The sequence below is a fragment of the Triturus cristatus genome, chromosome 9, assembly GCF_964204655.1.
Source record: "Triturus cristatus chromosome 9, aTriCri1.1, whole genome shotgun sequence".
NCBI lineage: Eukaryota > Metazoa > Chordata > Amphibia > Caudata > Salamandridae > Triturus > Triturus cristatus.
The window spans coordinates 33,182,523-33,205,152 of record NC_140592.1 but is presented as its reverse complement, the minus strand read 5'-3'; the positions used below and the strand labels follow the sequence as shown (position 1 = coordinate 33,205,152).

Sequence of the window (22,630 nt, the reverse complement as noted above, 5' to 3'; positions counted from 1 at the left end):
GGGGCTTTGCTTTACCTGACCTTGAGACCTATTATCACGCAGCGCAGCTCCAATGGTTCACGAAGTGGGTGACGAAACGACTCCGGCATGCGGAGGACCTGGGTGGGCCAGACCCAAGTTTGAATCAGCTGTCTCGGGTATTGCTGCGATTGCCTCTGAGAGATAGACCAATCCCCCCTGACTTGCAAACGGTGCGGCAGTGCTGGAACCACCTGGCTAGACGGGCACGGATACCAACTCCTTATGTGTCCGAGATTCCATTACGGATGTCCGAGGTGCTGCCCCACGGGGGCGATTGGTGCAAGTTGCGCCTGTGGGAGGACGCAGGGATCATTACTATCGTAGATTTGTTTGAAGGTGGCAACCTACTCCCCTTTGATGATCTACTGGAGCGACATGACCTTCCATGGGCCAACTTCCTTTTCCATGCCGCTCTGACAGCAGCCATTAGAAAGCACTGGCGAGAGGGGATGGTGGAACCTAATACGTTTTTGGCCTGTCAGTATGTAGCGATGGCAATGGAGACTTTTAAAGTGGTTACTTGCGCAAGACTTGCGACAACCCCTGACAGCCTTACTCCTTAAATGGGAAGCATACTTGGGTGAGGCCATTGAGGAGAAACCATGGGGAGAGCTCGTAGAACGGGCTTGGAAGAGCACTACGAATGCGCGCTTTCAATTAATTCACTTCTATGTATTACATAGGGCATATTTAACCCCGGGCAAGATTAATGACTATATTGGGGTCTCGTCCACCTGCCCGAGGTGTAACCTGGAGGGAGCAGGGTTTCTTCACATATTTTGGGAATGTCCACATTTGGGAGAATATTGGAGAGGGGTGACGGAGAGAGAGATAGCCTTGACACCTGGCTGTTGCTTGTTACATTGGTTCCTGGACACTGCCGAGACCAAAGTTACTAGTAAGTACATTGATCTGGGGTTGGTGTTGGGAAAGAGGGAGCTCTCCACTCATTGGAACGCAAAAAATGGCCCCAACCTACTGCGATGGAATAGGGAACTAGTGAAATGGGCGGAGAGTGAGGGGAACTGCAGACTGCGCGTGGCTAAGCGTACTGGGAATGAAAAGACGATGGAAATGGCGTGAGCATGGGTGGCATTGGTGGATCTAGTGAAACATCCGAGCGAGGACGCCGATGGTACGCTTGAAGAGAGGGGTGCTGCACTGGGCGACTGAGCCTGGAAGCTCTTGACAATCCTGTGATCGGCGCAGGGCCTGGGAAGGGCTTGCTCAGGGCTTCTTTCACTCCTTTCCAGGATAATACCCCCTGGGATTCGGGACATAGGGGGCATGGAGCAGGGTGGATTCATCTGATGTGCATGAATGGGAATTTTCATGAGTCAGCGGCATGCCTGGGGGGTGGGGCGGGCGGCGGGAGTTTTTACGGGGAGTTGGGGGGGAGGGGGCTGGGTGGCCATGCTACGAAGAACCCTGATGAGACGCTCTTTATGATGGGGCGCGCTGAGTTACATACTACGCTAAGCACGAGGAGGGAGGCGGGGTGATGGAAGGGCGTACAAGTTGTCTCCCCGACAGGAGAAATTAATACTGGTTGGGGATGATGGGCCTTAAGACTGTAAGAAGTGGGGTTAGCTGCACTGGACTGCGTCTGCACCTCTTGATCATTTGTAATGCCCTCCGGGCTGGTTAATGTGTCTTCTTTTTGAAAATCAATAAAAATGTTGTTTAAAAAAACTTACAAAGGTATGACTAGCGTGCTAGGACCTGGCGGGTAGGACGCTTCCTATTTCAGCAGGGCGGAGGCTGGTCTCTGCATGGAGAGGCACACTGGGCAAAAAACAATGGCTTGGAATGTAGCTGGAGGGGCTGGTAAATGTTAAGATTACTTCAAGCATTTCACCTCTTACTTTCTTGATGTTTCTCACTGTGTCTCTGTGTGTCAGGTGGCAACCGGCCAAGCAGTGCGATTGTTTGCTGTGTGATGTGCACACTTGTTACCATGGCAAGACGTGTAAGTCGGCAGAATGAAAGGTAGGTCTCGTGAGATCCGTAAATATTGAGTGGAAAGAGGGGTGGGCAGCAGATAAGCAGAGCTAACCGCCACTGTGCAAATAGTCCCTTTCACTTCCTGCCTTGGCTTTGCTGAGTTTGTTGACCTTCCTTGTGTACATGCGGCTGCTTTGCAATACACAGTTTACAAACCAGAGAGCAGGTGTGGCTGTGGGGCACAGAGAGAGCACACTCGCCTGGACTAGAAGCCATGGGGTACCCTTGGGGTACAAGAGGTCTGTAGGTTAAAGACCCCACTGCCTCTCTCTTGCTGCTTCCTGGCAGAGCTCCCTCCACCCTGTTGTCTGCTGCGTTTTCCCACTTGCTACAATTCTCTATTCAAATCACTTGTAATTTCCATTTTCTTTTCTGCCACTAGATTATTTTGCTGTACTGCATGGATTATGATTCCTGATATATTAAAATGTGCGTCCAACCGGTATGAGCAACGTTACCCTGCGTTAAATCCTATCTGTACTCTGTAGCTGCAGCGTGTTTTCTTCTACACGCACACGCACGCACGCACACACACGCACGAACGCACGCATGCGCACACACCCACACGTATAATACACGAAAAGGATGCTGTACTTATGCAGGCGTTTCTCTCTTTAACTACTTTTAGCCCCTTTTAAAATATAGTATACCTTAAATTACTAAAAGACCACTTTCCTGCTCACATTTTTAACCCTTTGGTTTCACACCTGCATTAACATCTAGTTTAAATCAGGCTGCTCTTTAGAAAAGGCTTTAAATTCAACAGCTCCTATTCCAACACCACAGCGTGCAGGAGTTTTGTCTGGATACAAAATGTGAGTGTTCTAGTTGTTCATAAGAAGTCGGTGGTGACCCAGGAGGTGGTTACTGGCCTTGACCTGACAGACTGCTGCTGGTGTGAAAAGTTCATGTTTCACTCAGCATATTTTACTGAAGATATTTGAGACCTCATAGACCATCTGACCTCATGTTAGCTTTCAAGAGCACTGACCATCATTTTTATGACAAAAAGACCCTCATCTTGTTCATTTCTAAGGGAAATGCTTTAACTTTGATTCCATCGAGATGGCTTCAGCTGAGTCACTGTTTGTCGTAAATACAAAATGTTAACGCTCTGATTGTTCATTAAAACACAGTGAGAAGCTGCCGTAGAAACTCTGGGGAATTAACTGACAGGTTGCTGCTGCTGCTGAAAGTACATGTTTTTTTTCAGGATATCAGACTTTATTCTCACATGGCCGAGGAAGATAGTGTGAATTTACAGAAAATGCGCTGTTATTTTAGCTTCTAGAGCACCGTCAATAACCTTTATCTCAAACATGGGGGCATATTAACAACGGCAGCGATAATCATCGCTGGCCGTGCTTAGTGATAATTATATTATCGCAGGCTATCTCTGGAATTTCTCGCCCTGGTATCGCGTTATTAAGAACACGTTACTCCAGGGCAATAAAAATTCCAGCGACAGCGAGGTTATCGCCCTTTTGCATCAATAACCCACAGGGTCGTATCCGCATAATCCACCCCCTACGTTAGGGATGGCTCAGTCAGGGCATAATCCACCCCCTATGTTAGGGATGGCTCAGTCAGGATTTTAGCAGACGTTAGGTTTTGGCGAAAACGTCAGTTTTTGCCAAAATCTAATTTGTGCTAAAATCATGTGGGCTGCGATGTAAATATCGCGATGTAAACATCAGCGATATTTGCAAGGTAGTCCATCCGGGGTACGCCCAGTAACGCCCACTTTGCATCTCATTGGAGATGCAAAGTGAGGCGTTGGGAAAAAGGGTGCTAACATGCGATTATGCATGTTAGCACCCTCTTGTAAATAGGGCGCTGGTTTTATCCCCGCTTTTTTGGCTTTGTAAGCCAAGAAAGCGGAGATAAAGTCCTTGTACATATGCCCCATGGTTCTTTAGATCTCAGCACAGAGACAGCATTTTTTAAATAGTAAAATCACTTGCTAACTCCCATCATTTCCAAACTGAGCATAACACTACCAACAAATGACATATATTGTGGCTACAATCTGTTATCACACTTTATATGTGCCCCTTTATATGACTCTAAACACCTGGTATTCACTCCAATGCATTTCAATGGGGACCATGTCCCAGAGTCCTGTACTGACTGCCACAATATGTTGTTCATGTTGTGGCCAGCCAAACAAGGGGAGGGGGAGGGGGGCATTTGGAACCCTAGAGCACAGGTCCCTGGGGGTCAGGGTGTGTTCACTCTGCCGCACTGTATATTTTTTAAAAAAAAATTCAGACAGCAGGGACTGTCAGTGAATCCTGTAATGGCTGTCACAACATATTGTTCATGTTCTGGCCATCCAATAATAATTGACTGGACCCATTTAACGTGGCCTTCTGAGTAAAGTTCCAACATTTTGCCGCAGTTGGTGTAATTCTGGTCAGTCCGTTTTTCTGTATCTGAGAGCAAACTTTCCTGTGGAAATTAACATGGTAATGTTGCTCTTTTTAAACGTTTTCCTGACAACTTGAGATATTCAGGTGAGATCTCAAAATCCACCGTTTCACACTCTCTCTGCCAACCTTAGCTTTCCCTTCCATTTTTCTCCTCTCTCAAAGTTTGTTTTCTTCTGCATTTTCAGCTTTTATTGGTCTTTTTATTGTAAACATACTTGCACGTCTCCCACATGTTGCATAGGCAAATTGTTGCTATGTAAAGTGTCTTCTGCCCTCGGCAGGTCAGATTTGCCCTTTATAAATATACCCAATAAATGGATAGTTAAATAAATCAATAAACCCCCTATTGATTTTGAAAGGGCGCTTTCAATGTACTGACTGCCCCCGGAAGGGACATGGTCTTCTCACCTGGACTGTCATGGCTGAAGGTCTCAGACCTGGCCCCATCCACCGTGGTCTCCTCACCCAGATCTTCTTCCAGGGCTTTGATGGTCTCCAGGAGGTACTCCAGGCATTCGCGCTCATCCTCTGTCAGCCAGCGCAGGAAGTCCTCCTGACAGTCGCAAGGGGGGAGGGATGATAGCAGGAAGAGGCGTGAGTCTCACTGCTTCTACTTTTACACACTTTGATTTTTTTGTTATATGAAACAATTTGGACAACATATAAAGATGAGTTTATCAGGTGTGAGTTTGACACAATTTATTCCAATATATAGAACATTTGTGTATTTGAAGGAGGAAGTAAAAAGTGTAAGCCTTCAGATAGGAGTGCAGGGTGCAGACATAATGTGCAGATATGTTGCATGAGTATTTATGTGTTTGTTTCATGTCATTCGTCCCAGTGGCGTAGGCTAAATAAGGGGAGCCACATCTCACAGATATACATTGGCCTTGGGCTGAATATGGGTCCCTCAAGGGTTGGCCGCTCCCCTGCTACAGGAGCCTCTGTTTTGTCCATGATAGTGAGCAAGCACCATGGGGCATATTATCAAGAACGGCGTTAAAATTATCGCCGCTTAAGTGGCAGGAAACTGCCACTAAAGCGACGATAATGGGCTTGATAATATGCCCTGGAGAATTCCAATACAAGCCCATGTTGACACCAGAACATGGGCTTCTATCGGAATTCTCAAGGGCATATTATCAAGCCCATTATCGCCGCTTTAGCGGCAGTTTCCTGCCGCTAAAGCGGCAATAGTTTTAATGCCGTTCTTGATAATATGCCAGGCCTGGGCAACATTTTAATCATGCTGGTGTAATCAGGGTAATTTCAGTAATATTCATTACTCTTGTGAAGCAAAATTAGGAAAATTACGTAATTACACCAGTTTGAGCAATTAAGAATAAATTGGGGCAAATATCCAACAGCGGGAGCACAGCAACAACGAACCAAGGGACATATACATACATTTTAGGGATTCTTAATTGTGATTCTTTGCAAATCGCAATTAGGAAATTGTAATTCCTCATGCATGAAACCCACTGGGTTTCATTTGGCATTTCCTAACGGGGTCGCAATTGATCTACCTCATGAATATTAATGAGGTAGGTCGCAATTTGAAGCCCATTAGGAATCGCTACCATCACAGAGAAGGTGGCCTGCTGAGGTCAGCAGACCACCATATCTGTGATTACTTTTGAGTAAATCCATCTTTTTTAAAACAAATGCAGCCCATTTTCTTTAAAGAAAAAGAAGATGTATTTAAAAAAAGAAAATGGGGACCCCTTCCCCTTTTGCGAATGGTTACCACCACCCTTGAAGTGTTGGTAAAAAAATAATGTTTTGCAGCTGAAATTCGGTTGCAAAACATTCATAAATACCACTGTGATTCGGCATTTGGAAGGATGCCCTAAACATGACCCTTCCAAATACTGAATCACTCAACACAAACTGCGATTCGGTAATGTGCTACCGAATCGCAATTTGTGTTTTGTACATATCGAAAAGCATTTTTCGTGTTTGAAACGGCCCATTTTGAAGAAACAAGCCATTACCGACTGCAAACATGCTTCTGTACATATGACCCCGAGAGAGAGCCATCGGCGGCTGTCTACTGTTGTTCGTGTCCTGTAGCGCCACCCTCTGTTTAGAGGGTGACATGCACTATCGTTGAGACTTTTATATCCAGATTGATCTGGTTAGGTAAGACAATTTTGTCTTCCTCATGTTCCTACCTAGTGTCTTGTTGAATAACTCTGTAGGTTATCAGTTCTTTGTCCAGATGAAGACCCCAGATGACTGGTCTTGAAGGGAGCCACATATCTACACGTTATGGACCTAACCATATCTTTAATTGACGGACCTCCAAAACTCAAATTTCCATCTCATTGGGTTTGCTATTGATTCATTCATGTATCCTATGGGTTTTGGCCCAATTTACATTGTAAATACTTATTGTTTTTGTACCCTTTCTATTATTTTGTATGGCTCACTGTATTACGCTTGCTCTGTGCCGTCACTTGGAGCACCTACGTTTCACTGCATTATGATGATCAGTCATCTGCATTTAATGATTGAAATATAAAATCGATAATCCTCTTTTGATTGGATTTTTTGACTTTTTTTATAAGATTGACCCATTAAGTGATAATTGTATTCTAAGAATTCATTTCATTCGTACTTTATAGCCAGATGCACAAAGCAAAATAAATGTTTTTCCTGATGTACAAAATACAAAATGCGATTTAGTAGCTTGTTACTGAATCACAATTTGCATTTGTGATTTGGTATTTGGAAGGGGCGTGTTATGGGCGTCTCTTCAAAATACCTAATCGGTATAATATGCATTACTGTTTTGCTATACAGTAATACTTTACCACCATTTTAAAAGTGGAGATAACTCTTTTGCAAAGAAGAAGGGATCCCTTTGGGACCCCTTCTCCTTTGATAAAGTTGTAAAAATATTTTTTAAGAGCAGGCAGTGGCCCCACGGACCACTGGCGCCTCTTAAAAAACAAGCATTGACAAAGTCAATAGGTTTAGCTTATGAGAGAACTATTGGCTTTGGCAATGTGTTTTATGTACACCAATGTGGCTGCTGTTCAGCATAGCTAAAAGTTAGTGGTGTGGGGTGGGGTGGGATGGAATTGGGGTAGATTGGAGTGGGGTGGATTGTGGTAGAGTAGAATGGGGTAGAATGGAGTGGTGTGGATTGGGGTAGATTGGACTGGGATGGAGTGGAATGGATTGGACTGGGGTAAATTGAAGTGGGGGAGTTGGGTAATTTAGTGTGGTAGATTGGAGTGGGGTAGATTGGATTGGGGTAGATTTGGGTGGAGTGAGGTAGATTGGAGTGGATCAGAGTGGATAGGAGTGAGTAGATTAGAGTGGGGTAGTTCAGGGTCGATTGAGGAGGAGTGAAGTGAGATATATTGGAGTAGATTGGAGTGGAGTGGGGTAGACTGGAGAAGAGTAGAGTAGGTTTGGATTGGGGTAGATTGGGGTGGGGTAGACTGGAGTGGAGTGGGGTAGATTGCAGTACAGTGGGGTAGATTGGGTGGATTACAGTGGGGTGAAATGGAATGGAGTGGTGGTGGATTGGAGTAGTTTAGAGCGGGGTAGATTGAGGCAGAGTTCATTTGATTTGGGTAGATTGGGGTAGTTTGAAGTGGGGTAGATTGTGTCAGATTCTGGTGGAGTGGGGTAGATTGGAGTGAAATGGGGTAGATTGGAGTGGAGAGGAGTTGGATAGATTGCAATGGAGTTTGGAATAGAGTGGGCTGGAGTAGATTATTGGAGTGGGCTAGATTGGAGTGGTGTAGGGTAGATTGGGATGGGGTAGATTGGGATGGGGTAGATTGGAGTAGGTAACAGTGGGCTAGAATGGAGTGGATTAGATTGAGGTAGATTTGAGTGGGGGAGTGGGGTAGATTGAATTTGGGTAGATTGTGTGAAGTGGAGTAGATTGAGATGGAGTGGAGTAGATTGGAGTGGGATATATTGGGGTAGATTTGAGTGGCGTTAGGTAGATTGGGCTGGAGTGGTTTAGACTGGAGTGAAGTGGGGTATATTGGAGTGGAGTAGATTGGAGTGGAGTGCTGTGGATTGGAGTGAGTGTAGGTTAGGGTGGTGTGGGATAGAATGGAGTGGGGTAGATTGGGTGGATTATGGTAAAGTAGATTGGAGTGAAGTGGGGTATATTGTAGTCAAGTGGGGTAGATTGGAGTAAGATAGATAGGGGGGAGTACATTGGAGTGGTGATGAATAGAGTGGGGATGGGTGGATTGGGATTGGTGGGGCAGATTGGCGCGGAGTAGATTAGGGTAGATTGGAGTGGGTTAGATTTGAGTGGGGTGGACTGGATGGAGTAAATTGAAGTAGGGTAGTTTGGGGAGGAGTGGGGTATGGTAGATTGGAGTAGGATGAAGCGGGTGGGGTCTATTGGGTGGAATGGCTTAGATTGGACTACAGTGGGGTAGATTTGGGTGCCATGTGGTAGATGGGAGTGAAGTGGAGTGAGTAGATTGGGTAGAGTGGAGTGTGGTAGATTGGGATAGAGTTCAGTGGGGCAGATTGGATTGGAGTAGGGTGAAGTGGAGTTGCATAGATTGTAATGGAGTGGGGTAGATTAGGGTGGAGTGGAGTAGGGTAGATTGGGTAAATAAGAGTAGGGTAGATTAGAATGGAGTGGGGATGACTGGAGTGAGGATGATTGGAGTAGGGTAGTTTGAAGTGGAATAGATTGGAGTGCAGTGGGTTGAATTGGAGTGGGGTAGAGCGGGGTGGGAGAGATTGCAGTGGGGTGGGGTGTAGTGGGGTAGATTGGAGTGGAGTAGATGGGGTAGATTGGGATGGAGTAGATTGGGGAGGGGTAGGTGGGGGGGAGTGGGGTGGGGTAGTTTGGGGTAAGGTGGAGTGGGTTAAATTGGAGTGGAGTGTGGTAGATTTGAATGGGAGTGTGATAAATTGGATGAAGTGGAGTGGCGTAGATGTGGAGTGGTGTGTGGTAGAGTGGAGTGTAGTAGATAAGAGTGCAGTGGGGTAGATTAGGTGGATTGGAGTGTGGTAGATTGGAGTGGGGTAGATTGTAGCAGATTCTGGTGGAGTGGGGTGGATTGGAGTGAAATGGGGTAGATTGGAGTGGAGAGGAGTTGGATAGATTGCAAAGGAGTTTGGAATGGAGTGGGGTGTAGTAGATTACAGTAGATTGGAGTGGGATAGATTGTGGTGGAGTGGGATAGATTGTGTTAGAGTGGGGTAGATTGGACTGGAATGGGGTAGACTTGAATGGAGAAGAGTTGGATATATTGCAATGGAGCCTGGAGTGAAGTGGGGTAAATTGGAATCGAGTGGGATAATTGGACCAGGGTAGATTGAAGTAGAGTAGAGTGGAGTGTGGTAGACTGGAGTGGAGTTGGGGAAATTGGAGTGGAGTGGGTTAGGTTGGGGTACACTGGAGTGGGTGGATTAGGGTGGATTGAAATTGATTGAAATGGAGTGAGGTACATTGGGGTAGATTGGAGCAGATTGGGGTTGATTGGAGCAAATTGTGGTGTGGTAGATCGGGTGGAGTGGGGTGGATTGGAGTGAGGTGGGGTGGAGTGAGGTATATTAGAGTGCAGTGGAGTGGGGTAGATTGGAGTTAAATGGGGTAGATTGGAGAGGGGTTGGATATATTGCAATGGAGTTTGGAATGGAGTGGGCTGGAGTAGATTATGGTACATTGGAGTGGGCTAGAGTGGAGTGGAGTAGGCTAGATTGGAGTGGTGTAGGGTAGTTTGGGATGGGGTAGATTGGAGTAGGTAACAGTGGGTTAGATTGGAGTGGATTCGATTGAGGTAGATTGGAGTGGGGAGTGGGGTAGATTGAATTTGGGTAGATTGTGTGAAGTGGAGTAGATTGAGATGGAGTGGAGTAGATTGGAGTGGGATATATTGGGGTAGATTTGAGTGGAGTTGGGTAGATTGGGCTGGAGTGGGGTAGACTGGAGTGAAGTGGGGTATATTGGAGTGGAGTAGATTGGATTGGAGTGAGTGTAGATTAGGGTGGTGTGGGGTACAGTGGAGTGGGGTAGATTGGGTGGATTATGGTAGGGTAGATTGGAGTGAAGTGGGGTATATTGTAGTCAAGTGGGATAGACTGGAGTAAGATAGATAGGAGGGGAGTACATTGGAGTGGTGTTGAATAGAGTGGGGATGGGTGGATTGGGATTGGTGGGGCAGATTGGCATGGAGTAGATTAGGGTAGATTGGAGTGGGTTAGATTTGAGTGGGGCGGACTGGGTGGGGTAAATTGGAGTAGGGTAGTTTGGGGAGGAGTGGGGTATGGTAGATTGGAGTAGGATGAAGCGGGTGGGGTGGATTGGGTGGAATGACTTAGATTGGACTACAGTGGGGTAGATTTGGGTGCCATGTGGTAGATGGGAGTGAAGTGGAGTGGGTAGAATGGGTAGAGTGGTGTGTGGTAGTTTGTGATAGAGTTCAGTGGGGCAGATTGGATTGGAGTAGGGTGAAGTGGAGTTGCATAGATTGCAATGGAGTGGGGTAGATTCAGGGCCGGACTGACTACCGGGCATTTTGGAATGCTGCTGAGCTGGGGCTGATTTTGTTGATGGGGACCTGTGTGTACTGAACGAAATTCGTTTTGCTTTCATTATTTCGAAGTACATGCAGGTCTCCATGAACAAAATCAGCCCCCACCGCAGTGAAATCAGCCCCCTGCTCGGAAGAATTCCAAAACGCCCGGTAGTCAGTCCGGCCCTGGGTAGATTAGGGTGGAGTGGAGTGGGGTAGATTGGGTAAATAAGAGTAGGGTAGATTAGAATGGAGTGGAGTGGGGTAGATTGGGTAAATAAGAGTAGGGTAGATTAGAATGGAGTGGGGATGACTGGAGTGAGGATGATTGGAGTAGGGTAGTTTGGAGTGGAATAGATTGGAGTGCAGTGGGTTGAATTGGAGTGGGGTAGGGTGGGGTGGGAGAGATTGCAGTGGGGTGGGGTGTAGTGGGGTAGATTGGAGTGGAGTAGATGGGGTAGATTGGGATGGAGTAGATTGGGGAGGGGTAGATTGTCGATGGGTAGGTTGGGGTGGAGTGTGATGGGGTAGATTGGGGTAAGGTGGAGTGGGTTACATTGGAGTTGAGTGTGGTAGATTTGAATGGGAGTGTGATAGATTGGATGAAGTGGAGTGGGGTAGATGTGGGTAGAGTGGAGTGGTGTGTGGTAGAGTGGAGTGTGGTAGATAAGAGTGGGGTAGATTGTAGCAGATTCTGGTGGAGTGGGGTGGATTGGAGTGAAATGGGGTAGATTGGAGTGGAGAGGAGTTGTATAGATTGCAATGGAGTTTGGAATGGAGTGGGGTGGAGTAGATTACGGTAGATTGGAGTGAGATATATTGTGTTAGAGTGGGGTAGATTGGACTGGAATTGGGTAGACTTGAATGGAGAAGAGTTAGATATATTGCAATGGAGCCTGGAGTGAAGTGGGGTAAATTGGAATCAAGTGAGATAATTAGACCAGGGTAGATTGGAGTAGAGTAGAGTAGAGTGGAGTGAGGTAGACTGGAGTGGAGTTGGGGAAATTGGAATGGAGTGGGTTGGGTTGGGGTACACTGGAGTGGATGGATTGAAATTGATTGGAATGGAGTGAGGTAGATTGGGGTAGATTGGAGCAGATTGGGGTTGATTGGAGCAAATTGTGGTGTGGTAGATCGGGTGGAGTGGGGTGGATTGTAGTGAGGTGGGGTGGAGTGAGGTATATTGGAGTGCAGTGGAGTGGGGTAGATTGGAGTGAAGTGGGGCAGACTGAAGTAGAGTGGAGTAGAGTAGATTGTAATGGAGTGGGGCACATTGTAATGGAGTGGGTCTGATTGGATCATAGTGCAGTGGATTGGGTTAGATGAGGTCAAAGTGAGGTAGATTGGGTTAGAGTGGGGTAGACTGTAGTGGGGTAGATTGGAGTGGGGTAGATTGGGTGGAGTGGGGTGGGTCAATTGAGATGGGGTAGATTGGAGTGGAATAGATTAGAGTGGAGTGGGGTAGATAGGGTGGAGTGTGATAGATTGAAGTGAAGTAGAGTGGGGTACAATGCAGTGGAGTGGGATGGACTGGAATGGAGTGGAGTGGGATTAATTGAAGTGGAGTGGAGTGAAGTGCATTAGATTAGGGTGGAGTTAGGTAGATTGGAGTACAGTAAATTGGATTGGAGTACATTGGAGTGGGGTAAATTGGAGTAGATTGGAGTGGACTGGAGTGGAGTGGGATAGACTGGGGTAGATTGGAGAGGAGTGAGATAGATTTGAGTGGAGTGTGGTAGACTGAAGTGGAGTGGATTGGGGTAGATTGGAGTGGGGTGGGGTTGATTGGGTTAGATGGGATGGAGTGGGGTGGATTGGATTGGAGTGGAGTGGGGTAGATTGGAGTGGAGTGGGGTAGATTGGAGTGGATTAGGGAAGATTGGGTTAGGGTGGGTAGACTGAGTTATAGTAGGGTAGATTGAAGGTGGGGTGGGTAAATTGGGATAGGGTAGATTGGGGTGGAGTAGAGTGGAGTAGAGTGGGGTAGAGTGCATTTGGGTAGATTGGAGTAGAGTGGCTGGAGTGGAGTGGGCAAGATTGGAGTGGTGTAGGATAGATTGGGATGGGGTGCGGTAGATTGGAGTAGGTAACAGTGGGGTCGATTGGGATGGAGTGGAATAGATTGGGGTACAGTGGGGTAGATTGGAGTGGAGTAGATTATAGTGGAGTAGATTGGGGTATATTGGAGTGGGGGAGTGGGGTAGATTGAATTGGGGTAGATTGGGTGAAGTGGAGTAAAATGAGATGGAATGGAGTGGGATATATTGGGGTAGATGGGTAGATTGGGCTGGAGTGGGGTAGACTGGAGTGGAATGAGGTAGATTGGAATGGAGTAGATTGGAGTAGAGTGAGGTGGATTGGAGTGGAGTGAACGTAGATTAGGGCGGTGTGGGGTATAGTGGAGAGGGGTAGATTGGGTGGCGGCATTGGGATAGATTGGAGTGGAGTAGATTGGGGAGATTATAACAAAGTGGGGTGAGGTGGATTGGGGTAAATTGGAGTGTAGTGGACTCGTACAGATTGGACTGGAGTGAGGTAGATTGGAGTGGAGTAGATTGGATTGGGCTAAGCGATACGGAGTGGAGGGTTGTAGAGTGGAGTAGTGCGTTGGTTGTGGAGTGAGTGGCGTAGATTGGAGTGGCGTGGAGGCGAGTGGCGTTGAGTGTCTCAGAGTGGAGGAGCGTAGAGTGAAGTGACATGTTATAGAGCGGAGTGGAGTGTTGTAGAATGGAATGGTGTGGTATAGAGTGGAAGGGCATAGAGTAGAGTGGAGTGGCATAGTATGGAGAATGCATGTTGAGGTAGTGCACTGCCATTACAGACAACACATTTTCAATTGAAATGACCATTACAATTGCACCGAAATACAGTTTTACTGCACGCAAACGATAATGTGTGCAGATGTCATCACCCAGTGTAATGAAATCTTTTGATTGCATTCAAATATTTGATTCCACCAAACTTCAGAATTACAAAAAACATTTGCTATATTTGTATTAATTCTGATATATTCTGAAACATATGCACAGTTCATTTTTTTATTGTTGTGTGGTATAAAACATAAATATCCCACACTCCCTCCTCTTATATGGATACTCAGCAGGCTTGTCACATAAATTCTCTCACTTTGAAAGAAAAGTGAACACCAAGCCCCCTTTGAAGAGAGAGCTTGACATTTGACCTCTGTCTTTGAATGCACAGCAAATGTGACAAGATAAGAACAAGATTTAAAGGCCTGTTTACAGAAAGGGAGTTCATGGAAGAATACAGTAAACAAGTTTTGGGCAGCAATAGAAGGACCATTTTTTGTGGTTGCAAAGCGGTTTTAGGCCCCTTTGCAACCGCAAAATACGTGTGGCCCATGTACCAACCCTATTTTGCGAGTCGCTAATCAATTAGCGACTCGCAAAATAGGGTTAGCGACTCGCTATTAGGAAGGGGCATTCCAAGGGCGTCCCTTCCTAATAGCGACTCCAAAACCAATGTATGAATGTTTTGCGACCGCAATTGCAGTCGCCAAACACTCGCAGTTTACCAAAGGCACTTGCAAATGGGAAAGGGTCTTCAGGGGACCCCTTCCCCTTTGGGAATGCATGCGCAATTATTTTTTAAAGGCAGGCAGTGGTCTCAGGGACTACTGCCTGTCCTTAAAAAATGAAACTTAAAAGTTTCAATTTTCTTTTTTAAATGCATCCCGTTTTCCTTTAAGGAAAACGGGCTGCAATTGAAAAAAAGAAACTGCTTTATTTAAAAGCAGTCCCAGACATGGTGGTCTGCTGACCCCAGCAGACCACCATCCCTGAGAGTGCTAGCCATTCCCAATGGGCTCGCAAACTGCGACTGCCTCATTAATATTCATGAGGCATGCAATGTGCGACCCCATTGGGAATCGCAAACAGTGTCTCAGACACTGTTGTACATAGCATTTTGCGACTCGCAAATTGCGACTCACAATTTGTTGCAAAGTGCGAGTCGCAAAATGCTATGGTCGTACATCTGGCCCAAAGAGTCTTAAAACTGAAAAGATGATTTTAGTGCCATCAGTATCCACGGTAAGTGAATAACCATCTCTGCTGGAAAAGCCGAGGATGCTCTAAAGACGGGTACAACTGACCTCATCTCCTGCACCGATAGACATAGATGACAGACTATGCATAACTCTAGCCAGGATGGAGGAGCATAGTTCATCCTCTGACATGAAATGTAGGTCAAATGTTAAACATATCTGGAGAGACTGAGAAAAGAATCGTAACTCTAAAGGCGAATCTGTTCAACTAAAAAATGATGACCCTTAAACTCCTTGCTGCTGAATGCAGCTGTTGGAAATAGCCTAAATTCGAAAAGAGGTTTTCATAAAACCTGAGCCTGGGATATTCCCTTCCATGAGAGAGGGTTCCTCATGTGCGACCACTGCAAATCTAATTTTTGAAGTCCTTTGGAAGTTTCACTTGAAAACGAATCAATCTGCGTTGTTAGCATATTTATTATTAAAAAAAAACAGTTGGAAAAAAGATTCACATCAAAAAATTGTGGAACTGGAGGAGCCTAGCGCGCAACCAAGATGGCCGCGTAGGTGCGAGGCTCCCGAGGACCTCCGTGACCTCCTACACATATCCTGAAAATATCCTGTCCTAGATGAGGGGACTGTTTCGGTGAGCCCGAGCTGAGGTGGCACCCGTTTTCCGCTTCCAAATTGGACCTCGGACACCGGCGGGAACATCGATCGAGGTTTGCGGCCTTCTCCACGCCGGACCCCGGATTAGATCTGTGGGGCTATCCGGAGACAAAGTGAACAACAGCGGCGGGCAGGGCTCGGCGACTCGCGTACCCCGCACTTTCACTTTCGCTTTTGCACCCTCCTTGCTGTCTTGGCGAGGTTGGGTCGCGGGGCACTGTGAGGTGGTGTGGCCTCGTTGGGGTGCCCTGCCGGCCCGCCGGCTGTGATCCGCCCCGCAGGTCTGTGGTGGCCCCCCCCGGAGCCAGTGAACCGGCTTGCCTGCCCTTTACGACGTGATTGGCACGATCGGGGGACTGGAACCATGTCCACAAAGCAAGATGGTGACCGGGCAAAGGTGAAATCGACCCGACGTGGCGCAGCCCAGCAGTCTAACAGCATGGACCGCTACACCCTCCAGAAGGGATCTCCCGAGGTGCCGCGTAGGTCCCCTGAGGGCCCGACTGATGCTCCTGCTCTGCCCGCGGATCTGACCCTGCGGGATGTCATGGGTGCTATCGCCGAGATGAAGGCCTCGGTGAGCCAGCGTTTTGATACACTGGCGCAGAAGATAGACTCGGTCCTCGTGGATGTTGGCTTGGTGAGGGCCGATCTATCCAAGACCAATGATCGGGTCGATTCTTTGGCCCACACCACATCGGGCCTCACGACAGATGTGGCGACCCTCCAAAAGGAGGTGCGCCGGCTTGGCCAGGCGAGTGCGCTGATGGACCGCCGCTTGGAGGATTCCGAGGGTCGGGCCCGGAGGAACAATGTCCGCATTATCGGGGTGCCTGAGGGACGTGAGGAGGCGGCGGCGGACCTATTCGTGGAGGACTTGATTCTTACTCATCTCCAGCCCCGGGGGCTGAGTAAATTCTTCGCGGTGGAACGGGCCCACAGGGTTCCCGGGGGAAGGCCTAAGACCGGAGCCCCTCCGAGGCCTCTCATTGCCCGGATTTTCAACTTTCGGGACAGAGATGCTATTCTGCAATCCTCCAGACTACAGGGACCGGTCAGACTCGATAACATGGACATCAATTTTTATCCTGATTTCACTCCAGCGGTCCAAAAGCAGAGACTGAGCTTTCTCGGAGTCAAACGTCGTCTACGGGACCTTAACCTCAAGTATGCGATGCTTTTCCCAGCTAAGTTGCGGGTGGAGGTGGATGGCCGCACGCACTTTTTTGATCGTCCCGAAGCGGCTGGGGACTGGCTGGATACTTTGTCTGGGGATCGGGCTTGGGGGGGTGGGGGGGGAGCGGTTGGGGGAGAGGGCTCGCCGGATCAGGACTGAGGGACTAATATTAGGCCTCGCTCTGGACAAAATTGATGTCACTTTGGACTGTTCGTCTGTTCGAGTAAGTTCCCCTCCTGTGGAGGTCGTGTGGGGTCTCTTGGGGGTTCTCCCTCCTCCTCTGGGGGCTTAGTTAGTTTAACCATCTATGGGGCGACAGGCACACTGCACTTTGGGGGGGCTGTTCGGGCTCATGCAGGGGTGCAGGGAGGGGGGAGTTCCGTTGGGGTGGGTGGGTTGGGGTGGGGTGTTGTTCGTTTTTACCACAAGGCAAACCCTTTTTTGTATTGGTCTTAAGGTGCTCTCGGGGGGACGAATGATGGCTTTTGTGTGTGATGGGGGGTAGGGACTTGACTTTGTTGTCTTGGAACGTTAATGGACTGGGGGATAGGATCAAACGAGGTGTGGTCCTGCAGTATTTGAAACGAATCTCACCCGATGTAGTCTTTCTGCAGGAGACACACCTTATTGGTAATTCTTTTTGTGCCATGAATCGGCGTGGCTACCGTTTAGTGGCCCACTCGGGCTTCACGTCGGGCTCACGGGGTGTGGGCATCATGGTGAAGAACTCGCTCCCGTTGGAAATTGATGAGGTGCTCCATGATGATAGGGGACGCTACACTGTCTTGGTGGGGAGAATGGAGGGCAAAGTAGTTGTCTTTGTATCAGTATACGTCCCACCGGGGCTACAGTCGACCACTTTTGCAGACCTGGGGCGCCTCCTCCTTGGCCTTCCGGGGGGGCTTCTGGTGGTTGGGGGGGACTTCAATGCGGTGGTTTCTGGGACTGTGGATCGTCACCCCCCTAGGGACCTCCCCCGGGCACAGGCGTGGCTGTCCGGCCTCTTGGATACACTGGGATTGGTGGACTGCTGGCGCTTAAAACATCCCACGCAGCTGCAGTACACTTTCCACTCGGGGGCCCATGGTAGCCTCTCATGGCTTGATTATGTCCTTGTCCCGGCGGCCTATGTTGGGAGGGTAGGAGAGGTGCGCCATTTGGCGCGGGGTATCTCAGATCACTCCCCGCTCCTGTTACACATTGATGTCTGCCCGAGGGGTGAGGGCAGGGTAGTTCCAATCAATGCCTGGTACCTGCGCGACCCCATCATTCGCGCTGACTTGATTAAATCCTTACAGCGATACTTTGATGAGAATGTGGGGTCCGTCCCTTCGGCTATCTCCCTGTGGGAAGCCTTCAAGACAGTTCTCAGAGGGGAGGCCCTATCCCTTATTTCCCATGCCCGGAGGCGCGAGCGGAAGGAGGTGACCCGGGTGGAGGCCGAAATTGTCGAATTGGAGGGTGATCTAGAGGGTGGGGTGACAGATGCTGCGCTACATGTCCTACAGCTTAAGCAGGCGGCCTACAGGGCCCTCGTCACGGAGGCGGCCAGGGGCCTCAGTAGGGAGCAACAGGGGCGACTGTATGATGTGGGTGATAAGGCTGGTAAACTGCTCGCGTGGTTGGATAAAAAGGAGAGAGCGAATCGTGTGGTCCCGCTGATTGAGAGGATGGATGGTGTGAGTGTAACCGAGCCAGAAGAAATTGTCTCCTGTTTCGCGGATTATTTCCGTGAAGTGTATTCCCCGGTTTCTCCCTGCTCGGAGGAGGACTCCCATGCCCTGCTTAGGGATATCGCGCTCCCTTCCCTTTCGGAGGAGGACAGGGTGTCGTTGGATGCCGCTCCCACCTCCGACGATATTGCCCTCGCCATACGCTCGGTCGCCTCTGGCAAGGCCATGGGCCCGAATGGCATCCCTATCGAGTTGTATAAGTTGCGACCGGATGCATTGGCACCCCACCTTCGCGCGATGTTCCTGGCGGCCCACTCGCTGGGCTCCCTCCCGCTGGACCAGCGTCTGGCTACAATCGTGGTGATCCACAAGGAAGGGAGACCTCGGGACCGGGTTACATCCTATCGGCCTATCTCGCTCTTAAATGCGGAGCCCAAAATTCTTGCCAAGGTGCTGGCCAATCGGCTGGTCGGCGTGGTGGGCGATCTGGTCCATCAAGACCAGTCCGGCTTTATTCCCCATCGCAACACGGCCCTTAATCTGCGGCGCTTGCACGGGGTGCTCGCACGTGTTCCATTCGTGCGGGAGCCGGCCATACTGGCGTCCTTAGACGCCACCATGGCGTTTGACACGCTTGAGTGGCCATACATTTGGGCGATGCTGGCGAAGTTTGGATTTGGCCCGGGTTTCATCAGTTGGGTCAAATTGTTGTATTCGGGCCCATTGGCGCAGGTGGTGGTAAACGGAAGAGTATCGGCCCCATTCAAGCTGGGCCGGGGCACGCGGCAGGGCTGCCCCTTGTCGCCGCTCCTGTTTGCGCTGGCCTTGGAGCCCCTGGCGGAGTGGCTGCGGTGGCATCCTTCCATCCGTGGTCTCCGTTGGACCCCCGAGTATGAGGACCGCATGTCCCTATACGCCGACGACATCCTTTTGTACCTAGCCTCCCCACGTAAATCACTAATAGTCCTGGTTGATGTTTTACGTTCATTTGGCCGCAACTCAGGCCTTGTCATCAACTGGGCTAAATCATGTGTGTATGTGCTCTCCGGGGAGGCTCCCGTCCTCCCGCGGGGCTGTCCGATCCAGATTGCCGCTCAGGGGTTTAGGTACCTGGGTGTCTACATTACTCTGGACCCGGAGGCCCGCTACGAGCGGAACTTGCTTCCCCCCCTCCAGCGCTTGAGGGAGGACGTCGCGCGCTGGCAGCGCCTGCCGCTTTCGCCGCTCGGCCGGGCGGCGCTGTTTAAAATGATGTCGTTGCCACGCTTCCTGTACGCTCTCCAGAACACTATGGACTTAGTCCCGGCGCGCTACTTCCGTGAGGTGGAGAGTCTACAGCGCCGCCTGTTCTGGGACGGGAGGCCGCGTATTGCCCTGGCGAAGTCGACGCTCCCATGGTACGACGGGGGGATTGCCCTCCCGGATATTAAGCGGTATTACTGGGCCTCCCAGTTAGCTGCAATCAACCATGGCCTCTACGGGCCCGCCTTGAACCCGGCATTTGAAATGGACAAGATGCTACTGCCCGGTGGCGACTACAATCGAGCGCTCTACTCTGGCGCGCCCGACGCCCGCCTGACGGGACCTACGCGTGTCATGGTGCGAGTATGGCACGCGGCTAATGCAGCTATGGGGTGGAAGGACCGTTTGACCCGGGCGTCACCGCTGTACGCATCTGAGAGGTTGGGCTCCCTGTGGACCTCGAAGGGCTTCGAGAAGTGGGACATGATAGGCATCAGTAAAGTTGGGGATCTCTGGACGAGGGGGGGATTTAAAACATTCGAGATGCTGCAGACGGAGTTTCAGCTGCAGGACAGTGAATACTTTTGGTACCTGCAGGTCCGTCATGCACTGGGCTCCGTCTTCCCAGACGTTGCCTCCATCCCGGAGTCTTCCCCCCTGGAGGACAGAGTGCTAGATGGCCATGTCCCAGACAGCACGATCTCACTTATTTACAAAAAGCTGATCAATGATCGCTCGGGCTTGCTAACTGGCCTCCGAGAGGCTTGGGTTGCCGATGGGCTGGAGTTGGACGACGAGGACTGGACCTCCGCGGTGGCCTCTCCGAAGGAGGTGGCCATACCGGCTCGCCTTCGCTTCGTCCAGCTTAAGATACTCCACCGGGTCTACATGACGGGGCCAAGGCTTCTGCGTATGGGCTATGCTGAGGATGGGCTGTGTAAGCGTGGGTGTGGTGCTTTGGCGACCTTTCTGCATATTTTGTGGGAATGTCCGAAGGTGGAGCGATTTTGGCGTGGTGTGCACGAGGTCCTGCGAGTGGTTACGCGTGTCGCGCTGCTGCCTGAAGCGAGGAGGTGCCTGTTGAATGTGTGGGAACCAACTGACTACTCGGCTCCGCAGATGTGGTGGGTGACTCTGGGATATATGGTAGCTAAGCGTGATATTGCTCAACTGTGGGGATCCCAGAAGCCCCCGGCGGTGTCGGCCTGGAAAGAACACATGGACTGGTGCATGTTTCGAGAAAAGGTGGTGTATGTGGCGAGGGGTAAGCCTGGGACATGGGTGAAAGTATGGGGCCCCTGGAACGCCTATCGCGGGGGTATCTGCGCGCCACCACTGCTGCCTGCTGCCTCACCAGCCCCGTCCCCTTAGCTGACTCCTTCCCCCAGCCCCGGGCACAGGGTTCCCCCAGTCCTTGCTCTGTTCCCCTTCCCCTCTTTAGACTCCTGTGGATACTTGGGGTCCCCCATTCGGGGAGCACGTGCTGCTACTGTCGATTGCGGGTTGCCTTGTGGGTGTGGTTTTTTCTTGTTGTTTGTATAAAATGAAACCGTACTGTGGGGTCTGACTGATATGGCCCACGGCATTGATACCTCCTGATTATGCTCCTCTGCAACACCAAGGGCCTCATGTAGGTAGCGAAATACCGGTCGGTAACGGCCGATTTTCGGTAAATATGCCGTTACCGACCGGTATCCAGACAAGTGAGATGTAGGAGTCCAAAAACCACTTTTCGGTAAATATGAGGCGGTAAATACCGATTCATAGTTACCGAATTCTAAAATACCGATTCATATTTACCGAATACATAATTAACGAATCGGTAAATATGAAGTGGTAAATATGAAGTGGTAAAAATTTAAAATGACATGTAGGAGCAGTCGGTAATTAAGAAATCCAGGAAAATCGGTAAATAAGAGTCGGTAATTAACACGGATTGAAAGCAGGTGGTAACCATCAACAATGCACATAAGCAATCCCAAAATGCAACAGCGTGGACAACATGGCCGCCATGTACGTCATTGCAAGGCGCCTACGTCTACAGGCAGCAGGACTGAGGGTGTGGCGACGGGAGGAACAAATCTACAGACAGCGCATCACACTATTCCAGCTGGCTGATGCAGAGATACATGAGAGGTACAGGCTACACCCCGAAACCATCATGGACCTGATAAGGGACCTGCACCCACTCCTGGACCAGCCAACAAGAAGGGCGCACGCCATACCACCACATGTGCAGGTGCTCTGCAGCCTACATCTACTGGCATCCGGCAGTTATCAGGTGGTGATAGCTGCGGTGGGTGGTGTATCCCAGAGTTGCCTGTCCCGTTTCTTCAGGAAGTTCCTGGATGCCATGATGCAGAGAATGCACCACTACATAAGCTTCCCAAACACACAGGCTGCACTGCAGAAAACAAAAACAGACTTTTATCACATGGCACAGTTCCCCCATGTCATCGGCTGTATTGATGGGACACACATCCCAATCTGTCCACCAGCTGATACAGAGCACATCTACAGGAACAGGAAGTCCACCCACTCCATCAATGTGCAGGTGACCTGTGATGCAGGGAACATCATCACAGATATTGTTGCAAAGTTTCCTGGGAGCACCCACGACTCTTACATCTTCCAGAATAGTGGGATCTACACACGACTGAGTGCCGGAGAATTCGGAGAGGGATACCTGCTGGGTAAGTAACAGTGACGCCCCTTGAAACCTGCAAATCAGAGTGTATAGAGGCATGTAACTGATGGTTCCCTTTTACTCATCCAGGCGACAGTGCATATGCATGCCGTTCATTCATCCTCACTCCCTACCTACACCCAGCAACCCAGAGTGAGAGACGATACAACGTGGCCCACAAAACAACACGCAATGTGGTGGAGCGCAC

General features: G+C 49.5%; 2 protein-coding genes across 7 annotated transcripts in view; one reads left to right on the top strand and one right to left on the bottom strand.

Moving 5' to 3' along the window:
* Positions 1 to 22,630, bottom strand: part of LOC146797315 (uncharacterized) — a 102,313-nt gene that overhangs the window by 17,593 nt on the left and 62,090 nt on the right. For all 6 annotated transcript variants that reach the window (XM_085624309.1, XM_085624306.1, XM_085624311.1 and 3 more), the window contains exon 3: positions 4,866 to 5,010. In XM_085624309.1, the coding sequence (XP_085480435.1) occupies positions 4,866 to 5,010 (145 nt within the window). The remainder of the gene's footprint in view (positions 1 to 4,865; positions 5,011 to 22,630) is intronic.
* Positions 1,985 to 22,630, top strand: part of LOC146797314 (uncharacterized) — a 421,742-nt gene continuing 401,096 nt past the window's right edge. Inside the window, exon 1 of the mRNA XM_085624305.1 lies at positions 1,985 to 2,010. Within this exon, the coding sequence (XP_085480431.1) occupies positions 2,004 to 2,010 (7 nt within the window). The 5' untranslated portion in view covers positions 1,985 to 2,003. The remainder of the gene's footprint in view (positions 2,011 to 22,630) is intronic.